The 22,544-nt window shown below is 38.2% G+C and overlaps 2 protein-coding genes, 1 long non-coding RNA gene and 1 other non-coding gene across 6 annotated transcripts in view; 2 read left to right on the forward strand and 2 right to left on the reverse strand.

The window, feature by feature from the left end:
* Positions 1-6,937, forward strand: part of Fsd2 (fibronectin type III and SPRY domain containing 2) — a 41,087-nt gene extending 34,150 nt beyond the window's left edge. The window contains exons 11-13 of the mRNA XM_076851288.1: positions 47-179; positions 1,752-1,928; positions 4,489-6,937. Of these exons, the coding sequence (XP_076707403.1) occupies positions 47-179; positions 1,752-1,928; positions 4,489-4,741 (563 nt within the window). The 3' untranslated portion in view covers positions 4,742-6,937. The remainder of the gene's footprint in view (positions 1-46; positions 180-1,751; positions 1,929-4,488) is intronic.
* LOC143395608 (uncharacterized) lies at positions 6,565-14,333 on the reverse strand. Of its 3 annotated transcripts, none has more exons than XR_013090784.1 (5): positions 14,173-14,333; positions 13,660-13,774; positions 9,698-9,777; positions 9,157-9,279; positions 6,565-7,118 (listed from the first exon to the last, which is right to left on the reverse strand). It is a non-coding gene; the product is annotated as an uncharacterized LOC143395608 (long non-coding RNA). The 3 variants fall into 3 exon arrangements; XR_013090782.1 differs by having other exon boundaries at positions 14,080-14,333; XR_013090783.1 differs by lacking the exon at positions 13,660-13,774 and having other exon boundaries at positions 14,080-14,333.
* On the reverse strand, positions 7,957-8,084 carry LOC143396153 (small Cajal body-specific RNA 15). The gene has a single exon (XR_013091028.1).
* A 65-nt stretch (positions 14,334-14,398) lies between the features above and the next one.
* The window catches only part of LOC143394213 (uncharacterized), a 71,663-nt gene continuing 63,517 nt past the window's right edge, over positions 14,399-22,544 (forward strand). The window contains exon 1 of the transcript XR_013090679.1: positions 14,399-14,464. The gene's annotated coding sequence lies outside the window, so the exon portion shown is untranslated. The remainder of the gene's footprint in view (positions 14,465-22,544) is intronic.

The following is a 22,544-nucleotide window of genomic DNA, read 5'->3' on the forward strand; positions in this document are numbered from 1 at the left end:
GCCAGGAGGGGAATCATCTGGGTCCAGGTATTCCCTTCTTCCACAGGAAGCTACTTTCACCTGAACAAGAACACCTGCCATCCCTGGTTGACCATTTCTAAAGATGGGTTTACAGTGGTGCGAAGTGAAAGGAAAATCCTTACAAGAGAGCTGCTACCCAGCAAGACCCAGTTTACCAGGTACTTTACTGACTGAAATTCCCTAATGACACTTATTCAGGGAGAACTGGATTATGTTAAACAGATGCAGCCTAGAAAGAGGAAAAGAAATGAGTGAAGAGGTAGGAGCCTGGTGGAGGGAGATGAGGAGATGATACGGGCAGTTGAGGCCTGGGCTGAGATCATGACACCAAGAGATGTGAGTTAGGCTGTTAGACTGTGCAAGAGCACAAACACCACTATTGTCTCCTACTAATTAGTCCAGTGTGCTTCCTCCTACACTGTGGTACCAAAACTCCTATAGAATATTGGGTGATGGAATGGCCGGCCCTAAAGCTCATTATTGAGCTTGTATGTGACCTGAGTGACAGGTTTCACCAAAGATGCTGGCTGGCTATCTAGTTCTCTAGCTACATCCAGAGCTTAGTACTCGATGTTGAAGTGACTTATTTATACCATCCTCCTTCCCAAAGAGGCAAATAGAGATAGAAACATTAAAGCAATAGGAGAATAAGAACAGATTGGTTAAGTTCAAAGGTTAATTCAGTTTCCATTAAACATGGCCTCTCAAGCTGGTGTTGGTGGCATATGCCTATAATAGCAACTTGGAAGGCTAAGGCAGGAAGATCCCAAGTTCAAACTAGGAGCCTGGTGGGATGAAGATGAGGAGATGATATGGGCAGTTGAAGCCTGGGCTGAGATCATGGCACCAAAAGATGTGAGTTAGGCTGTCAGGCTGTGCAAGAGCAACATAGTGAGACCTTGTCTCAAACTAACATGAAAAAGTTTGGGAATGTAGGTCAGTGGCAGAGAGCTTGCCTAGCATGTACAAGACCCTGGATTTGATCCCCAGAACCAAACACAATTAAGTTGAAGGTTACCTTACCCACCTTGTAGGAGTGTATCAAGGATCCAGTAAGCCATTGCTCAGTAGACATTTGTTGCTGAGGTTGCTGGACTTGGGAGACAGGCCTGTCTGGGCCCAGATCTCACTCAGATTTTCCTTTGGAAATAATGATGTGATCTGACTTTTTATAGAACATATCATAACTCTGACCTTTGTCAGTATAAATCTCAGTGGAACTTTGGAGGTAGAGTTTGAGGATTTGTGAGGGATGCTTGCTATCTTGCAATTCTTGGGGCAGCCTCTGAATTCTTATCTTCTCCCTGGAGTCATCCATAACATAGGATTACCTCAGACCCCCTTCATGTTTGTTTGGTACCATAAGCAAGTGCTGGTCAATGAACTTCAAGCGTATCATTCCCTTGGCTGCATTCTCTTGAGTTTTTAATCCCTTTTTTAGTGAACAAATGAATCTAACCTTTATTACTAGAAAAACCCCAATTTTAAGAGCAAGCAGAACCTATTCTGTGGGTTGTCTCCTCCTCTCCCATCATCAAACAGTGTATCTTCCTCTTACAACCTTTAGCATCAGCCGCTGAGCTTTCACAGCTTTACAAGTGATGTGTCAAGCACCTACATCCACATTCACAGACCACCTGCTTACTGACACCAGCAGATGGTGTCACTCATCTGCACAGTCAGGCTTGGGACACCCTCAAATCAGACATGTTTCCACTTTCTAAAACCAGGTGCGTTGCTGTCATGGGAAATCTAATTCCAGTCCGAGGGCGCCACTACTGGGAGGTGGAGGTGGATGAGTGTTTGGACTACACAGTGGGTGTGGCTTTTGAAGATGTCCCTAAGCAGGAAGACCTGGGAGCAAACTGCTACTCCTGGTGCATGAGGCATACATTTGCATCATCAAGGTAAAGTAAAAGCTGAATACTGAAGATTAAAAGTTGAATTTCGGTGAGAGGTTTTCACTAACAATAATGAAGGCCCACATTATGTTTTATAAAATATTCCCACCTGGGAGTTGTTGTCATCCACTTTTCTTAAGTCCAAATGAGAAGATAGCAAGCAACCTTGCTCCAAAAATAACATAAATAAAATTCATAGAGAACTCATTTAGGTGCCAATACTGTTCTATCCTCTTACATGCATTATCTTTACTTTTCACAATTTTATTACCCCATTTTAAAAATAAGGCTGCATCTCATAGGTGTTAGATAAGTCTACCCAATAGATTGAGCTTGAATTCAAACCCAGGCAGTCTGGCTTCACGACTGAATTCTTAACCAACTAAGTGATTGCTTTTTCATTTATGTTCAGCATCAGTGTTAAGTGGCTACAGTCTGATTTGAAGCCCCAAATCCATCTTTTTAAGTAAATGTGAGTAAGAGGCTTAGTGACTACAGCTTCTGCAGCTGAGCTGTCTTTACATGTGGAATAGTTCAGTGTTGCTGGAAGAAAACTCCGAAAGAATGCAGGCCAATAGACAAAACTTTAGTCTTAAAGGGCTATGTTACAACCTTCGTTACTTCAAAAATTGAAAACACACACATATACATACACACACACACACAAAAACCCCACATTGCTTTCCCAGCACCTCTTGTAATATGGAGCCTTGGACCCTCCTTGGTTTGATGAATCCTAATGTTCATCCAGTGTTCTCTGCTACTCTCTATCGTGGTTATTTAAAACCTTATTGTCATGCCCAAGCATAAATGGCAAGGCTAGCTTTCCCCCATAAGAGATTTAGATTATACTGGACTCTACTGAACTTCAGAACAAGTTTGGGGCATGTTTTTGTCAGCTCTTTTGCCCATGACCAAAAGACCTGACAAGAACAATTTTAGAAGAGGAAAAGTTTATTTGGGACTTATGGTTTCAGAGGTCTGTCCTAGACAGCCAACTCTCCATTGCTCTGGGCCCAAAACAAGGCACCATCAAGGTGGAAGTGTGTGGTGAAGGAAGGCAACTCAGGACATGGTCATCAGGAAGCAGATAGAGTTGTGCTCTCCAGGAACAAAATAGATACCGCAAAATTAAGCCCCCAATGCCTCCACCTCCTACCTGCTTACAGTAACCACCCAGTTAATCCCTAGCAGGAGATGAATGCACTGATTAGGTCTAAGTTCTCATAAATAAATAATTTTACTTCTATACTTTCTTGCATTGTATTACACATGAGCTTTTGGGGGACATCTCCTATCTAAACCACAACCGGGAGGCAAGAATTACTATGTACTAAGCCAGATATGGGAATTCTGCCTAAAGTAAGAATAAAATTCAAAGTCTTGTTTCAGAAAGGTAAGAACAAGGGCAGCTGGGTTTGGTGGCAAACACACCTGTAATCTCAACTACCGGGAAGGCTGAGACAGGAGGATCATGAGTTCCGGGCCTACCTGAGCAATTTAGCAAGACCGTCTCAAAACAAAATTTCAAAAGGTTTGGGGTGTAGTTCAGTGGCAGAGCCCCTTGCCCAGCATGTGCAAAGCCTTGGGTTCAATCTCCACTATGGGAGGTGGGGACAAGGGGCAAAGTGAAATGGAAGAAGTATAAAAGAAACAGGAGTCTCTGTGTAGTGCGAAAGGTATGGACATGAGAAGACAGGAGTAGCAATGACAAAACATGACAAAAGAGAGCAAAAACAGCCTGCAGCTTGAGCAGGAGTGGAGAATGAGGATAAGGTCTGCTAGTGAGCTATAGTTTTTTGATTCATGGTCTTGTACTCTATTGGTGGTGACAGGAAAGGTAGAGAAAGGACTCATTTAACTTTTGGTAGCTGTTCAGGTGAAAAAAGGAGACAAGGTGAGTTAGGATGGAGACAGGCTGGCTTGCTCTGACATATTTAGATCATGTTCTAAGCATACATTCCAGGAGTCTGAACTGGCATGCTGGTGCACAGACCTCTTCAGATGTCTGCATGTTGTAGGATTAGAACATGCCTATGGTTGATTTGGATTTCAGCCATTTTCCAAAAGTACACAGGATACAGAATCTGGATAAAGGGTGCTCGTGCTACCAAACACCAAAAAAATAGTCCTAGTGTCAGCAGATGCCCTGCTTACTTTAAGAACTAGATGCTTCAAGTACCTGTGTACTTAAAAGAGTTTAGACCCAAAGGCCTATTTTATCACATGAAAAACATTTGCACTCAAATGTCTTTATTATAAATGATCTACACATTTAAGCCTTGAGATCCAAATGTTTCAAATGTGTTCTGCTTCTGTACTGTGATGCAGTATGAAATCATGATTTTTTATGTTTCTTAGGTTAACAAGTTGCTCTATAATAGTTTGAAAATGTGTCTTAGGATATGTTTGAAAAGAGTATAGCTTTGGGGATGGCCTATTTGGTAGTCATTTAACAAAAGAAAATAGCAAAAGTACAGAAGTACTGTTAAGTTAATGAGATATTTTATAAATACTTCACGTAGAGAATTTCTGAAGCTTTGTTGTGTCAATGTTTAACTTTCAGGCATAAGTATGAATTTCTGCACAACAGGACAACTCCAGATATACGAATAACAGTTTCCCCGAAGAAGATTGGCATTCTATTAGATTATGAAAATTCAAAATTGTCATTTTTCAACGTAGACATTTCTCAACATCTATACACATTCAATTGTCAGCTTCACCAATTTGTACATCCCTGTTTTTCTTTGGAAAAGCCAGGGTGTCTAAAGATACATAATGGCATTTTAATGCCAATGCACGTCACTTTCTATTAGACCCTCTGATGTCATTTCTTGTCTCTCTTCTGTATTTAACCCTCTCAGTCACTCATCCTCCACTGGCCAAAATTGGAATCCAAGCACCACGCGCTGAGCATAATTTGGCTCATGTTATTATATGGCAGACTGGTGTGCTGCCACTCTTCTCACCTGACCTGGATTCTAGTCCTGAGCAGAGTTATTTGCAAGATGCTAGGGTAGTCACTGTCAGGCCCAGCTGTGAAATGATGGATTGCACTAAATGAACTCATAAGGCTTTCAAGTAGTCAAACTACCATTTGTCAATTTGTATATGTGCAAACAGTAATGAATCTCTTAAGTCCTATGGAGCTTGGCAGAGGATAATGAAAGTCCATGGCTTCAGCAGCCTCTCCATATTCATCACATTTCATTAGTATAAAGAACAGATCTGAGAGGACAAGAAGCTGGCCAAAGAAAGCAAGGGAAGATATGTGCCTTTCTGGAAGTAGAATCTCCCTGTTTCCCAACAGCAGCACTGTGGTGAGATTCCAACCACTGTATGCTTTAATACCTTGCACTCTCCTTCGTGGTGCTCACATTACTAACTTTGAAATTACCCCTATAATGAATAATTCCATGAAGGCAGGCATGCAAAAGGATCTGTCTTGTCCATCATTTGATCCTCAAATGCTAACATGTAACAGATGCACACCAAATACTTGTTGAGTAAATGAATATCTTCTTCATCTAACCACTGCTCTTTGGCTGCTCACTGCTCTCCACATGAGGGCTGGCAGGGCTCTTTCAAAACTATAGCAAAAGACCTACATATAGCCAGGAGATGAGCAAAATCTGAAGGGAAATATTAAGAAGGAACAGAAGGGTATGTATGTCTTGTTGGCAAGACAGGGAAAACCAGGGCACTACTTACTATTAAACACTAACCACAAACGTGATGCTTTCATTGTGTGCATGTGCCTAAGTGGAGAACTGAGGGAATAGATGGGAAAAAAAAAAATAGAAAACATTAGTTGCAACTGATTCTAGGAATTGTCTTGTAATATAAAGAGCCAGATTTGAAAACAGGAACCTGGGTTTGATTGCTACTTTGTTGCTACTTCGCCTTATGACCTGGAAAAAAGTCACCTTATCCAGACCTTCTATTTCCCTTCAAAGGGAAAAATAATACTTGTCTCATAGGACTGGGTGACTTAATAACAAACTGAGAGTGTTTAACAATATGTGGCACAGAGCAAATATATAATTTTTAAAAGAAATCCACCCACCACAGGGCAGAGCCGAGTACTGGTGGGAAGAGTGGTGTGCAGCCAGTGGCTCCAGGACATCGTGTCTCATGGTCCTGGTGCCATTCAGTAACCTTGGTGCCCTGCTCTGTCAGTACATTGTTCTTCAGTTCCAGTTTCTAGATGCCACTTAAACTCTGTACACACAGCATTTCAAAGTTTGAGTCAAACTGCAAAGTAACAACTCCAGATGCTCTCTAAACAACACAAGATATGCCTAACTCTCATCACTTAAGGATCTGTAAATGAAAAAAACCTTTCACTTTGAAATGTTCACACTTGCCAGCACACTCAAAACTGGACACACCAAACACCTCTCACCTCCTACTGAACTTTGCCTACTGGTATAAAGAACAGCTCAGATTCCTGAATTAACCACTTACCGTGCAACAGTTCTTCGTAGATAAACACCTGCCCTACCAAGCTCTATCACCTACTCTGAAATAAGAAAGGTGCAGCAGATATAAGCTCAGAAATGGTCCAAGTTATAAACAATTAAAATACCCATATGTATTTTTAAAGATGTTCTCAGCTACTAAAATAGAAACAACCAAACAGGAAGTATGATATCATACATTAGGCAAATTTTAATTCAGAGTTCTAATAGGCTTTATGTATAGAGTACATCACATGTAATAAGAACATGGATGAATGGATAAAAACTTGACACCTATGGGGTTTTAATAAAATTTTATTTGATCAAGAAAAAACTGTCTAGAATTATCTTTGACTTTTAAAAACCGCTTAAACAAGGAATATGAACAATTTCAATTATCACAATTATTCAGCATAAAGATCACTTGTTTAAGGGCTAAGTATGTGGCTCAGTGGTAGAGCATTTGCCTATCATATCCAAGGCCCTGGGTTCCAGTAACCGCCCCCCCCACACACACACAAAGGAAGAAGAAAAGAACTTTTGTTTAAGTATCATTTCATCTTCTAGAAGAAGAAGAAGAAGAAAAATCATTCAAGAATAAAGTCAAACAAAACTTTTGCTTTTCCTAAGACTCAATTCCTTAAAATACTACTGAACAATAAGCTGAAACTAAATTTCAGTAAGGGGCAGGGTTTACCTCATGGCCATGTACACTTGCAACCTGCTGGTAAATCTGTTAAAAAAAAAAAAAAAAAAAAAAAACAGAAAAAAAAAGATTTCTTAAAAATTAGACCACTGTAATCACAATCCCTAATATTGGGCAATTAAAAAAAAAAATCAAAATCTTTTCTTTTCTTAGCTTTACCTGTGTCACTTTATAATTCTTGTTACATAAGCTTTGGTTTCCTAGTTTAATGAAGGGGAAAGAGAATATGAACAACTACAGAATCCTGGTAAAAACCACCAAGGGTTTAGTAATCCAAATATTCAGAATTTAAAATACTCTTACTAGATGGAATTGGAAAGTTGCTTAGCAACTTGGGACATAAAATGACATTGGTTCCTGGTAAAATTAAATTGTCTTTTATCTATCAAAGTACATGTTTAATAATTGATTTCCTGCTGGTTCAAATGATACACAATCACCTGTACATACCCAGTAAAATATTTCTGAAGCATGTACTTGGTCAGGAGTATAAAACAGAGTATATGAGTGGGCAGTGGGACCTTCTTAATACTTCTCATCCTCCAAAATTTGTTAAAATCATAAATCTTAACACAACTCACACCCTGGAAACTGCCCCAGCACAGTTCACTGTGTTGTGGCATTCTGTAAGTAAGACCACATTCGCCTCCATCCAAGGAGGTTCAGGTACCAGAAAACTTTCTGAACTCTCTGAAGCCTGCACTATGAGAAAACATCCTCTCCTCAACTTACCAATACCACTTCTCCAATTTCTAGTAACCTTCCTACGAATTAATAGAGTTAAGATTCTGTGTTCCCTATGCCTTTCTCCACTCTTCTCATCTAATATTTTTTTTCTATGTCCTATAGTTTGATGACATATAACTGCTGTTGGTAGATAAGTAGATCTTGAATTTTTTTTTGCAAACAAGACCTGTTCTATCTACCTTTTCATTTAGGAGGCTAAAAACAGAATCAGCTTGACTTCAAGGACTCTATTTTCTTAGTCTCCAGAATATGACCAAGTCCAGCATTTAAAATATTGCTCTTTAATATGTCAAGATATTAAACGAAAGATAATTTACAACTTCAAGTTTTAAGAGCACTGAGTTCTTTACATATGCTCATGTCACTGCAACTAATGTTTAATTAATCTAAATGCAAGATAATAGCTATTTGGAAAGAAGACCCCAGCTAGTTGGCAACTTTTCTGTCAGTAGGAAGTCTACTAGAAGGAACATGACTATGACCTGGGCACAGCAACTGCTCCTGAAGTAGTGGTGATTTTAATGGACTCATTTCTGCACAGGTGCTGATTTGCTTCTTGTTTTCTGCTATTGCCAATCACAGAAAACAACAAGCCTAATTCACAGATGGACAGCTTTTTCTTCATTTTTTCAGACTATGCCAGAATCAGGGTTTTCTATTCTATTTTTACTTACTCAAATCTTGGTGGAATTAAATCTTCATTGGTTTGAAATGTACAAAATAAATAGCCTGTAATTGATTTAAACAACATGCAATGACTCAGACAGCCAATAAAAATGTTTTTGCAGCATGAACTTGGATCCTAGTCTTGCTAGGATCTCCATTCTCATTCCTAAGCCAAAATGGGAATCTTTTAAGAGATGCCCTTAAATTCAAGCAGTCTGGATTGGCAACAGGAATATAACATATTCAATAGGAAAGTAACCAACCAAGAGAACTGCATTTTAGTAAAGTTTCTAGAGATGGATCTGCATTACTTCTTGGTAAACCTATTATTCTGTCACCCAGATTCCTACCCTTCTATTTCCTTTCACATTCCAAACATCCTTCTAATCAAGGGGTAAAGGAGTAGAAACAGAGAAGGAAAAAAACAAAAGCATTATCCAGAAGAAGGAAAACACTTTGAAAAAGCTGTTAAAATACTTGATTACAATCCTTTATACCATTTACAATCTACAAACCAGTCACAAATTCCTAGGCATTCAAAATGGAACTCCCATCCTTGTCTACTTACTGCCTGTATAACTCAAAAATCACCTCTGGGAAGTACTGCCTAATTCCTCTCTCTCCCAAACTGAGTTGAGTATCACATACTCACCTACTTTGGAATACTTAAGTGAGAGCTGGATTGCAATGGTGTATGCCTGTAATCCCAGTGGCTCAGGAGAGAAAGGCAGAAGGATTGCAAGTTCAAGGCCAGCCTCAGCAGTTTAGCAAGACCCTGTATCAAAATAAAATAAAAAGGATTGGCAGGGCTGGGGTTGTAGCTCAGTGGTAGAACACTCGTCTAGCACACGAGGCACTGGGCACGATCCTCATGTGCTGTTCGAAACAGCAACACCACATAAAAATAAAATTAAGGTATTGTGTCCACCTACAACTAAAATTTAAATATTTAAAAAATAAAAAGGTTTGGAAAGGTAGCCCAGTGGTATAGCACTTGCCAAGCATGTGCAAGGCCTCAGATTCAATCCCTAGCACCACCACCACAAAAACAAACAAAAAATGCAATGGCTAAACTGGCTTCTCTGCTCCACTTGACTATAAGCAACTCAAAAGGCAAGGGCTGTGCCTCCATGATCTCTGAATGATAAAGAATATGGAAACAACTGTTTTCAGCTTTCAGAGAGCTCATATACCTGAAAAGACAAGAGACATCAAATCCTGTTCCAGATCAAAGTAAAAGCCTCTTCAACGGAAAGCAAAGCATCCTTCAAATCTGCGGGTGGAGAGTGAGGTTAACAACATGGAACAGTCATTTTCAACCTTTCTTCTGTCTCAAAACACCCATGACATCAGACACAAAAGTCCCATCGGTAATTGCACATTGTGGTGACTTCGAATCTGGGAAGATTGGGAAGGGGCATAGAAGAATCTAGGTAGTGGGAAAGATGGCATGTAGTTTAGAACATTCATCCCAATACTGTAAGATAACTTGAGCACTCACATTTAATATAGTTTTAACTATTCTAAGATAGCCCAAAGATCTACCTGTGTGTATTTTCAATGTTCTGAATTAAACATTTGGCACATAATCCCTAGATGTTGGTGCATAGAAGTTGCCCACTTGGTCACTAAGTTTGACTGTTTCTTGGTATTTATAGCACAACACAATTATGTGACTCTAAGCTAGATGCAGAATCTAAGAATTTTACAGAGAAAATTATACCCTGTAGAGGTAATAACAAATTTAGGTATTTATAAATATCATAGGTGGTTCCTTCTCAAATGTCAAGTGTCTTTAAAACTCATTTTATGGGAAAGACTCCTTCACAAATTATACAAAGCAACAATTAAAGTAGCTCAGTAGCAGCCAGATATAGTAGTGTACACCTCTATTCCCAGCAACTTGGGAGGCTGAGCTAGGAGTATTCAAGTTCCAGGCTAGTCTTGGCAACTTTCTGAGAATCTGTATTAATTTTTAAAAATAAAAATATTAATTAAAAAAATAAGAGCTGAGATGCAGTTCACCTAGGGTTTAAGTACTGGGGTTAAAAAAAAAAAAAAAAGATATTGTCAGTACCTAACCAACAGTCCTTCTCTAAACAACTTTGGCCAAATTTATATATATTTTTTGTAGGGTAAAAATCAAATGAAGGGGGGCTGGGGATGTGGCTCAAGCAGTAGCGTGCTCGCCTGGCATGCGTGCAGCCCGGGTTCGATCCTCAGCATCACATACAAATAAAAGATGTTGGGCTGGGGATGTGGCTCAAGCGGTAGCGCCCTGGCCTGGCATGTGTGCTTCCCAGGTTCGATCCTCAGCACCACATACAAACAAAGATGTTGTGTCCGCCGAAAACTAAAATAAATAAATAAATAAATAAATATTAAAAATTCTCTCTCTCTCTCTCTAAAAAAAAAAACAAAAACAAATAAAAGATGTTGTGTCTGCTGAAAACTAAAAAAATAAATATTAAGATTCTCTCTCTTTAAAAAAAAAAATCAAATGAAGGGCTGGGGTTGTGGCTCAGTGGTAGAGCACTTGCCTAGCATGTGTGAGGCATTGGGTTCTAGTCTCAGCACCACATATATTTATTTAAATGAATAATAAAAGTCCATCAACAACTAAAAAAAAAATTAATCAAATGGGGGCACTTATCATTATTAAAATCTCAACCTTTTCTAAAAAGGGAATGGATAAAAATAAAATAAAATAAAGGCATTCTGTCCATCTCCAACTATAAAAAAAAGGGGAGGGGGATGGATGTCTAAAATTTTCAGTTAGTAGGATCCCGTGTTCCATTATTTTAAATCAGAAATATATGTTTTCTCAGCTTTTCAAAGGACCATAAGCCATTTTCCCACAAAATAACCATATATAACTATTTATCCAGGACTTCTATGTAATATATAGTTTTTGTTTTTTGGCTGGGGATCAAACGTAGGATCTTGCCCATGTTAGGCAAGTACTCTCCCACTGAGCTATATCTCCAGCCTAACATCCAGAAATTTTAAATACCATTTATCCTATTTTACATAACAATTATATTTAGTAGTGAATGTTTTTGTGCAGAACTTATCCATTGAAAAATCATTAGTTTTGGATAGAGAGAAAGAACATGGAAGAGGGAGGCTGTAATACACTAGTGGTTATTGGCAAGGAAGGTGAGCAAGAGTTAACTGGCCAAGGGAATGAGCAAAAATAAAAACTGCCTGTGGCTTGTTCATGTCCAAAGCCAATGAACTGGTGGTCTTCTCAGCCCTTGATTCTCCAGGAGTTGGTCTCAACCAGTCTGAAGCCATATAAAAAAAGCAGTCAAAGCTGGGGTTAAAGCTCAGTGGTAGAGTGCCTGCCTAGCTTGTGCAAGGCCCTGGGTTCAACCTCTCTCACCCTCCAAGAAAACCCAACACGATAAAAAAGAACACAAAATGTATACCTATTTGTGTTCCTTGTGCCTTGAATTATACAGTTTCTGGAGACACAAGACTGCTTGTTATTGCATTTTATATGATACTTCTGTTCATGTTATAATCAAATACAATCATTTATGTAAATAATATAAAAAATTTTGAAACATTTGCATAAAGCAGTTTTCTTAAAATATGTCCCTCTGAGGACCTCTGAAAGCCCTTCAGGTGTTAGGTCAAAACTGTTTTCATAAGAATACTAAGATGTTACTTGCCCCTTTCCTTCTCATTCCATGAGTAACAGCAATTTAACTGAAGGCTATCTGATGTGTGAGAACATTTATCACTGACGACTAATAAAGTGTATGCTTGTATATTCTTGTGTTCAAACATTTCTCATCTTTTACTTTCTAATACCATAAATATGGATAGAAATAACCCACAAAAACAAAAGCTCTTTGGAGTCCTCAATAATTTTTAAAGGCATCTTAAAACCAAAAAGGTTGAAATTTGTTTGTATAAAGTAGCCATGGCTCCCCCACAATGAACATCCAGTTGAATTAGTTCATTAGTAGTTATGATTTTCCATTTGCTGAGGTACAATTTGTTTTCTGGACATCTTAGGCTCCCTTACTTTCTCCACAGGCTTGCCATTTTCCTGCACCACATTTACATTTCTGATATGAGAAAGATGACAGCAATAATCCAAAAACACATTTGAACTGCACAAGGACCAAATGTCATATTACTGTAAAAGACAGCAGAGGTTTAAGTGTAGTATACTCTACAACACCTCACTCAGATTGCGAATAACTTACAAGTTCTTTATAGATGGTCTCATTCACATAGAATTTTGTGTAAACTTCTATAGGTTCTTTAAAGCAAACAGTCACATCAAAAGGACAGACAAGTAGTCAGCTGTAAGTCTTCTATGACAAACACATACCTTGTTGATCTCCAGGACTTCCTAGACAGAAGTCTGAAACAAGTAATGAAAGTCCCATCTTCACACTGTTATAACATATATACTGCTAAATGGGATATGACAGAAGTGACATGACAGCCTCATCAACATCTATAGAATATCAAAAAGATTCACAGCCTTATCAGCATCTATAGAATATCAAAGACAGATGATTGACAGTTCTCCTGACACATACTTATTTCCTTTGATGGGTTCATACTGTATCTGAACATATATCACCATTCTCTTCACTCCTCACCTTTCACTTCTGACCAAAAGACAAATCATTAGCAATTCAGAGCACAGAGAAGAAAAAAAGAATTCTTAATTGAAAATGAGAAATTGTACTCTCAGATCAGGCTTTGTAATGAACCAAATGTGACTTTCCATCTGTGTCCTCTCCTTATGCTTCATTCTAAGCTGAAATAACAGGGATAATTAAGATGGCTTTGTTCCACCTCTAATATCAAAGGACTTACCAACTTACAGGCAGATTTAGGAAGCTTAAAAATTCAACTTGGGCCTGGGGATATAGCTCAGTTGGTAGAGTGCTTGCCTTGTACGAGCAAGGCCCTAGGTTCCATCCCCAGCACCAAAAGAAAAAAAAAAAAATTGTTATTTATGGCTCATTAGATATTCTATTGGGCTGGGATTGTGGCTCAGCGGTAGAGTGCTCACCTAGCACGGGCAGAACCCGGTTTGATCCTCAACACCACATAAAAACAAAGGCATTGTGTTGTGTCCATCTACACCTAAAAAGTAAATATTAAAAAAAAAAATTCAACTTACATCTGAGTGCTTAAAATTAGTCCAACAGGTACTGCTGTTCACGCAGGAGTCACTACCTGAGTTTCTACAGGCCCATATGCGTGTTGCATATGTGAAAGCTGATTTTTCTCCTTTTCTAAAAAAGTATTATTGTTATAATTATTATTATTTTCGGGTACAGGGAGTGAACTCAGGCCTCGCATGGGCTGGGCAAGGAATCTACCACTGAACTACACCTCCAGCCCATTTAAAAATTTCCAGACAGGGTCTCGCTGAGGCTGGCCTCAACTTGCGATCTTCCTGCCTCAGCCTACAAAGTAGCTAGGAGACAAGCATGCGACACCGCGAACGGCTTTAACTATTTTTTAATTTTTTTTTCTGTGTGAGTGCGTATTTCTCCCTTCCATATTGATTCCTATCAAAGTTTCAAGTGCAACCAACCTCAGTTTTCAAAAGATGTGGAGAAAACGAGGACAGCGAACCAAACATGAGGCCCAGTTGGCTGGTGGTACTTAACCTACCCAGTCCCCTCACCTCTACTCCCCTAAAACCCGATAACGCAGCCAGCCTTCCTGATAGGACGCCAGGGTCACTCTCCTCGCCGGTGACCAGAAGCTGGCCTTACTCTACGCTACAGTTGCTGCCAACGACCCGCTGTAGAGTCCCGGTAATAACTCCTCTCTTTCCGGCGGACAAGATCCTCTTCTGGTTTCCGGGGCGTGGATAGGAAGTCCCGCCCCACGTAACAACACGACGCAACGCGAGCGGCGAGAGTTCTGTTCGCCGGGTCGGAGCGAATCAGAGTGTTGAAGTTCTGTCAGAGACGGTAGGGGCGATTCCGGAGACCGGAACCTGCGCTGGTATTTGTCTGTTCATAGTCATAGGGAGTGGAGTGATGGCCTGGATCTCTCCGTGGGGTCTCGGAGAGCGGCAGGACCTTTCTCGTGACCCCGCGGAAATCCACTCGAATTGAGACTCCCTAACCTCAGCTGCCTTAGTTTTCCACTTTGCTCCACCTTCTCTCCTGTATGTAATTTCTTATTGTTTATCCTGTAGCCCCATAGGATGGCCAACTTACATTGCGCATTGGCTTCCTGTCATCTCAGAGTAGTAGAAGCTTCTAAGCGTCTGTTAATTCATTACCACTGGTGGAAACAGCCATTTGTTTGTTTGTTTGTTTTAATATTTATTTTTTAGTTTTCGGCGGACACAACATCTTTGTATGTGGTGCTGAGGATGGAACCCAGGCCACACGCATGCCAAGCGAGCGCACTACCGCTTGAGCCACATCCCCAGCCCAGCCATTTGTTTACCATAGGAGGCACTGAGCCTGCATCAACCTGGACTGCGCACTGGACATGGGGCTAGGAAAATACGTAGAAGAAATAATTGTCTTTATACTAGTTTTCTGAGATTGCCGTAAGAAAGTACCACATACTGAATGACTTAACATATTTGTTTTCTGGCTTTCTGGAATCTAGGAGTCTGGAATCAAGGCACAAGCATGGTCATGCTTCCTTTGAGATTCTGAGTAGATTCCTTTGTCCCTTCCTAACTTCTGGTGGTAGCCAACAGTCATTTATGTTCTTTGACTTTTAACTGCACCACTCCACTCTCCTTCTATTATCAGCTTTTGTTTCTGGTTCTGTGTCTTTTCTTATAAGGACATCAGTCCTATTGGATAGCAGGCCCACTTTACTCCCATATGACTTGGTCATAACTACTTATATTTGCAGCGACCCTGTTTCAATAAAGAGTTCTAGGCAGGACATGAATTTTAGGGGTGACACTAACCAACCTCATTCAGCTGAGTCTTAAGAAGTAGGCAAACCAAGAACTAACAATAAACAGCTGTAGATCAAATGTATTTAAACGTAATTCATTTGGACCTGAGACGTTTTCACAGTTATTTGGTCCTTGAAAGGTGGGTAGGATTTGGATGTCCAAAGACAGTATTATAGGCAAAAGAAACATCACAGACAAGGAAGTACAGGCTGCACTGTAAAACAAAACAGGTTAAAGAAGGAAGGATCTTGAATGCAAGAATTTGGATTCTAGTCTCTATAAAATTCAGAGTAAATTAAAATGTTTTGGCAGAAGAATTGTGCTTTGAAGATTAAATTGTTACCAATTTAAGCCAAAACCTACTTGTTTATTATTCTAGCTTAAGAATATTTAAATCCTGTTCTATAGGTATAACCTGTGCTTTTTTTCATCCTGATGTCTGCATATGCTGTCTCCTCTACCTGGAATGCTGCTATCAAGCTGCACAATTTTCACTTGCCTGTTTTACTATTGTGGTTTTTATATTTTAGCATGGGGGGGGGTGTTCATCTGACCTTACAGAGTTAATATCCTAATACCAAAACTTGACAAAGATAGCTAGCAGAGAGAAAATTAGGCCAAACTAAGGTAGATACAAAGCTCTATTAGTAAATTCAATCCTATATCTAGAACAAGAAAAGATTTGTCCCGGAAATGATTTAACATCAGAAAACGTATTACTGCTGGACATCGGGGCACATGTCTGTAATCCCAGCTGCTGGGGAGGCTGAGGCAGGAGAATCATTAGTTCAAAGCCAGCCTCAGCAAAAGCGAAATGCTAAGCAATTCATGAGACTCTGTGTCTAAATAAAATACAAAATAGGGCTGGGGATGTGGCTCAGGGGTCAAATTCCCCTGAGTTCAATCCTTGGTACCAAAAAAAACCCTATTACTGCTGGACATGGTGATGCCCACCCATAATCCCAGCAACTTGAGAGGCTAATTAATGCAGGAAGATTACAAATTCAAGACCAGCCTCAGCTTGACCATGTCTCAGAATCTAAAAAAATTGGGGGATGGAGCTCAGTTGTACAGCACCCCTGGGTTTAATTCCCAGTATCAAACAAGCAAACAACAAAACAACAAAAAAAGAAAGATAATCTATTACTGTAAATCATCATGTTAGTCATCTTTCCCTTCCTGTGACAAAATGAGAAAAGCAGAAAGACAGATTGGCTCATGGTTTCAGTCTGTAGTTATTTGGTTGGCCCCATTGCTGCGGACTTGTACTGAAACAGAACATTTTGGTGGGAGTGAATGATGGAGCAAAACTGCTCATCTCATGGCTGCCAAGAAGGCAGGGACAAAAATATGTTCTTCACAGTGACCTACTTCCTCCAAGGAGGCTTTCCCTCCAAGTTTCCACCACCTCCTAATAGTGCCACCAACTGGTACCAAGCCTTCAACAGTCATCATATTAATAAATTAAACATTTAATACTGTATTACTGACTCAGTGGATAGCAAAAAAATTTTTTAAATAAAAATTCAATATCTACTTTGATTTCAAAAAACTTATTAGGAGGCAGGGGCAGGAGAATTGTAAATTCAAGGCCAGCCTGAACAACTTAGTGGGTCTCTGTCTCAGAATAAAATTGAAAAGGGCTGGGAAAGTAGTTCAACATTAGCATGTTTGCTTAGCCTGTGTAAGGCCTTGGGTTCAGTCCCCAGTACAATATAAATGCACACACATACTTTTAGCAAAATGGGAATAGATAAATAGTTTGATAAAATGCATTTATCAGAAATCTATAGTATACTTTGTACTTAATAATAGAATACAAGCAATCCTAATATTGTTAGGGAAAAGACAACATTGCTAATGTTCAACATGGTGTTAGATTTCCTACTCGATGCAATAAAACAAGAAGAAAAAGCATTAAGGAAGTAAGAAATGAAAATGCCATTTTCAAACAATGTGATTTTCTTTGTAAAAAATAAAGTGAAGCTGGGCATGGTGATGCATACCTGTAATCCCAGCAACTTGGGAGGTTGAGGCAGGAGGATTGCAGGTTCAAGGCTGTTCTCAGCAATTTAGGCCCTAAGCAACTTAGTGAGATCCTATCTGAAAAAAGAAAAAGGGCTGGGGATGTAACTCAATGGTAAAGCACCCCTAGGTTCAATCCCCAATACCAAAAAGAAAAAGATATGACAAACTATTAGATGGCACAGCAAGGTGGCTAAGCAGATTAACATATAAAACATATTTTTCTTCTATACGAGTAATAAAACAGAAAAAAAGGAATTCATCCAAAGATGCCAATATCAAGTACTTAGGAATATGCTAAATGAAAAATATATGTGACTTGTGGGAAAATGTGAAATATTGAAAGACATTAAAGGCTTAAGTAACTTGAGAATTTATGTTTCAGGGTGGGAGAACCCCATGTTGTAAAAATATCAATCTACTGCAAATTAATAAAAAATTTTGATAGGATGACTATTAAAATATTAATAGGATCTTTCCAAATAACTATTTGATGAAAGTATGTTATTTTTTGATACACTATTATGTTCCATTTATTTGTATATTTGATCTCTTAAGAGTGAGATTGGTATGTAGGATTTTTCCCCCTACTGTATTAATCAGGTATTGATATTTAAAGTTATGCTAGATTCCTCAAAATAAATTAGGGAGCATTTTATGTTTTTCTATAGTATGAAACAATTTAAGTAACTTTAGAGTTATCTCCATTTTTAAAGCTAAATAGCTAATTTGTCTGTGAAACTATTTTGTTATATGATGTAGTATTATATGATTGATTTATAGTCATGTGTCTATTCTATGGTAATTGGAGTATTCAACTTTTATACTTTTTCTGGGTTCAATTGTGGTAATTTGTATTGCTTGGTAATCACCCATTTTAAGGTTTTTCAAATTAGTTGTTATTGGGGAATGCTCTTGTAATTCTTTAATTTGGCCTGCTCATCTGATTGTTTACTGTCTCATTTCTAATTTTTTCTAAGATCCTTCATTTTAATTTAAAATTTTTTTTAGTTGTAGTTGGACACAATACCTTTATTTTATTTATTCATTTTATGTAGTGCTGAGAATTGAACTCAGTGCCTTATAAAAGCTAGGTGAGCACTCTACTATTGAGCCACAACCCAATTCCCTAAGATCCTTTATTTTAATCTCATTTTTAGTGAAGACATTTTAAGGTTATAAAATTGCCTCTGAATGTAGCTTTGTATTGTGTTCCATACACTTCAGGGCAAAGTGTTCTTTTTCATTACTCTTTATATAGGTTGTAATTAGCTTCAAAAAAAGAATTTTATTTTTAGAACAGTTTTGGCTTCACAGAAAAATTGAGGGAAAGTTATAGTGATATCCTATATATCCTCTACCCCTACTTGTGCATATCTTCCCCTATTATCACCGTCTTCCATAACACTTGTTACAGTTGATCAACCTGCATTGGCACATTATCATCAAAAGCCTGTAATTTACATTAATATTCATTATTGGTGATGTACATTCTATAGGTCTGTATAAATGTATAATAACATATATCTACAATTATAGTATGATACAAAATGTTTTCACTGCCCCCTAAATTCTTTGTGTTCTGTTTTCCCCAACATTTCCCCCAACCCTTTTCACTGTCTCCATAATTTTGACGTTTCCAGATGTCATATAGTTAAAATCACATAATATGTAACCTGATTTCAGATGGATTTCTTTCACTTAGTAATACATATTTAATTAAGATTCTTCAGTATTTGTGGCTTCGTAGTGCATTTCTGTTTAGCACTGAGTAATATTATTGTGTGAATGTGTTATAGTTTATTTATTCCTTTGCCTACTGAGGCAATAAAGCTTTCACAAACCTCCATGTTCAGATGTTTTTCATATATTTATTTTTTAGGTATAGTTGGACATAATACCTTTATTTTATTTATTTATTTTTATGTGGTGCTAAGGATCGAACCCAGGGCCTTGCATATACTAGATGAGCACTCTGTCGCTGAGCCACAACCCCAACCCCATGTTCAGGTTTTTGTGTGGACATTTTTTTCAACTTCTTTGTGTTCAAGAAGTATAATTGCTATCGGGCTGGGATTGTGGCTCAGAGGTAGAGCACTTGCCTAGCATGGGCAGGACATGGATTCGATCCTCAGCACCACATAAAAATAAAGGCATTGTGTTGTGTCCATCTACACCTAAAAACTAAATATAAAAAAAGAAGTACAATTGCTAGATTATATGTTAGGAATATGACAAGCTGTCTTCCAACTGGCTGTATAATCTTGTCATCCCAACATCAATGTATCAGAGTTCCTGTTGCTCCAAATTCTCAGCAGCATTTAGTGGTGTCAGTGTTCTGGATTTTAGCAATTCTAATAGGTTATAGTGGTTTCTCCTTGTTGTTTTAATTTGCATTTCTGTGATGACATATGATGTACATCATTTTATATGCTTATTTGCCATACAAATGCACCTTCCTTGGGGCATTATCTGTTAAGGTCTTTGACCCATTTTTGTTTTTGAGTTTTAGAGTTCTTTGTATATTTTGAATAACAGTCATTTGTCATGTGTGTCTTTTGCAATTATTTTTCTTCTAGTCTGTGACTTGCCTTTTTGTTCTCTTGAAAATATTTCACAGAGCAAAATTTTTAATTGTAATGAAGTTCAGGCTATCTGTTATTTCTTCTTCCATCAATCTTGCCTTTAGAGTCATGTATAAGATTTTCTCCTATGTTATCTTCTAATAATTTTGTTCTAGGAATTTTTGTGTTTTATATTTAGGCCTGTGATCCATTTGAGTTAATTTTTGTGAAGATGTAATGTTTTTGTCTACATTTTAATTTTTTTTGCATGTGGATGTCCAGTTGTTCCTGCATGTTTTTTTAAAAGATTGTCTTTTCTCCATTGTATTGCTTATGTTTCTTTGTCAAATGTCATTTTTATGTGAATTTATTTCTGAGCTATATTTTGTGATCCAGTGATCTATTTGTCTATTATTTTGCTAGTACTGTACTATCTTTATTAATTTAGCTTTATAGTAAGTTTTGAAGTCAGGTGGTTTCCATCATTCAGTTTTCTTTCTTTCTTTCTTTTTTTTTTTAGAGAGAGAGAGAGAGAGAGAGAGAGAGAGAGAGAGAAGAGAAAGAGAGAGAAAGAATTTTTTAATATTTATTTTTTAGGTTTTGGTGGATATGACATCTTTTATTTAATTTTTATGTGGTGCTAAGGATCTAACCCAGCACCCTGCACATGCCAGGAGAGAGTGTTACTGCTTGAGCCACATCCCCAGTCCTCCATCATTCAGTTTTCGTTGTCACTTTTGATATTGTGTTGTTTATTCTGGGTCCTTTGTTGTTTCACAAAAACTTTAGAATCGGTTTGTCAATATCTACAAAATTACCTGCTGGAATTTTTTTGATACTAGCGATTAAACCCAAGGGCACATAACCACTGAGTCGAATCCCCAGCCCTTTTTATATTTTATTTAGAGACATGCAAGGTCTCACTAAGTTGCTTAGGGCCTTGCTAAGTTGCTAAGGATGGCTTTGAACTTGCAATACTCCTGCCTCAGCCTCTCATGCTGCTGGGATTACAGGAGTGTGCCATCACACGCAGCACCTGCTGGAATTTTGATTGAGATTGCATTGAATCTATAGATTAAGCTGAGAAGAAGTTGATATATTGACAATATTGAGTCTTTCCTATCCATGAACTTGGGACACCTCTCCATTTATTTAGCTCTTTGATTTCTTTCATCAGCATTTTGCAGTTTTCCTCATATAATCTTACGCATATTTTGTTAGATTTCTTTTGGGGGGGGTGCTAGTGTAAATAGCTTCCCCTGCCCCAGTATTGGGGATAGAACCCAGGGATGCTCTATCCCTGAGCTATATCCCTAACCATTTTTAACCTTTTATTTGAGACAGGGTCTTGCTTAGTTGCTGAAACTAACCTCAAACTTGCAGTCCTCCTGAGTAGCTGGGATTACAGGTGTTCACCATGCTACCTGGTGTGTTTTTCTTTCTGCCTTTCTTTCTTTTTGTGGTGCTGGGGATTGAATTTAGAGTCTCATATATGCTGGTTAAGCACTCTACTACTAAACTCCATCTCCACAGCAGGTAGTGTGTTTTGTTTTGTGATATATCTATCTGTCTATCGATTGATATAGATATAGTAGTTGGACACAATAACTTTATTTTATTTATTTTTATGTGATGCTGAGGAGCGAACCCATCTTGCATGTGCTAGGTGAGCACTCTACCACTGAGCCACAACCCCAGCCCTGGGTAGTGTGTTTTTAATTTCAAATTCTACTTTTTCATTGCTGTCAAATAGGAAAAAATTTGACTTTTGAATATTAATCCTGTATCTAGCTACCTTGTTATAATCACTTATTAATTCCAGGACAATTTTTATTGTTGTTGAATATTTTGGATTTTCTACATGGATAATTATGTCATCTTGTTCCTTCTCAATCTCTATAATTTTTTTTCCTTTTCTTGTCTTATTATATTAGCTTAGGCTTCCATATGATGTTGGAAAGTAATGATGAAAGAAGACGTCCTTGCCTTGTTTCTGATCTTAATGAGAAAGTTTCAGGTTCATCACCCTTAAGTATGATGTTAGCTATAGGGTTTAGGGAGATAATCTCTATCAATTAAGGAAGTTTCCCTTTATTACTAGTTTACTGAGTTGTGTTTTTTTTTGTACTGGGAATTTAATCCAGAGGTGTGTAACCACTGAGGCACATCCCAGCCCTTTCCAGATATTTTATTTAGAGACAGGGATCACTAAGTTGCTGAAGCTAGCTTTGAACTTGCGATTATCCTGACAGCATCCTGGGGTGCTAGGATTAGAGGCATGCACCACCATGCCAGGCTTACTAAGATTTTTAAAAAATCATGAGTGGGCTTTAGATTTTGTCAAGTGTTTTTTTCTGTATCTGTCAATATGATACGGTGATTTTTCTGTTTTGTGCATTGATACCATCAGTTACTTAAATTGATGTTTGAATGTTGAACTATCCTTGCATACTTGGGATAAACCCCACTTGATTTTGTTGTATAATTCTTTTTCTGCATTGTTGGATTTATTTTGATAATACTTTATTGAGG

The sequence above is a fragment of the Callospermophilus lateralis genome, chromosome 3, assembly GCF_048772815.1.
Source record: "Callospermophilus lateralis isolate mCalLat2 chromosome 3, mCalLat2.hap1, whole genome shotgun sequence".
In the NCBI taxonomy this organism is placed as follows: domain Eukaryota; kingdom Metazoa; phylum Chordata; class Mammalia; order Rodentia; family Sciuridae; genus Callospermophilus; species Callospermophilus lateralis.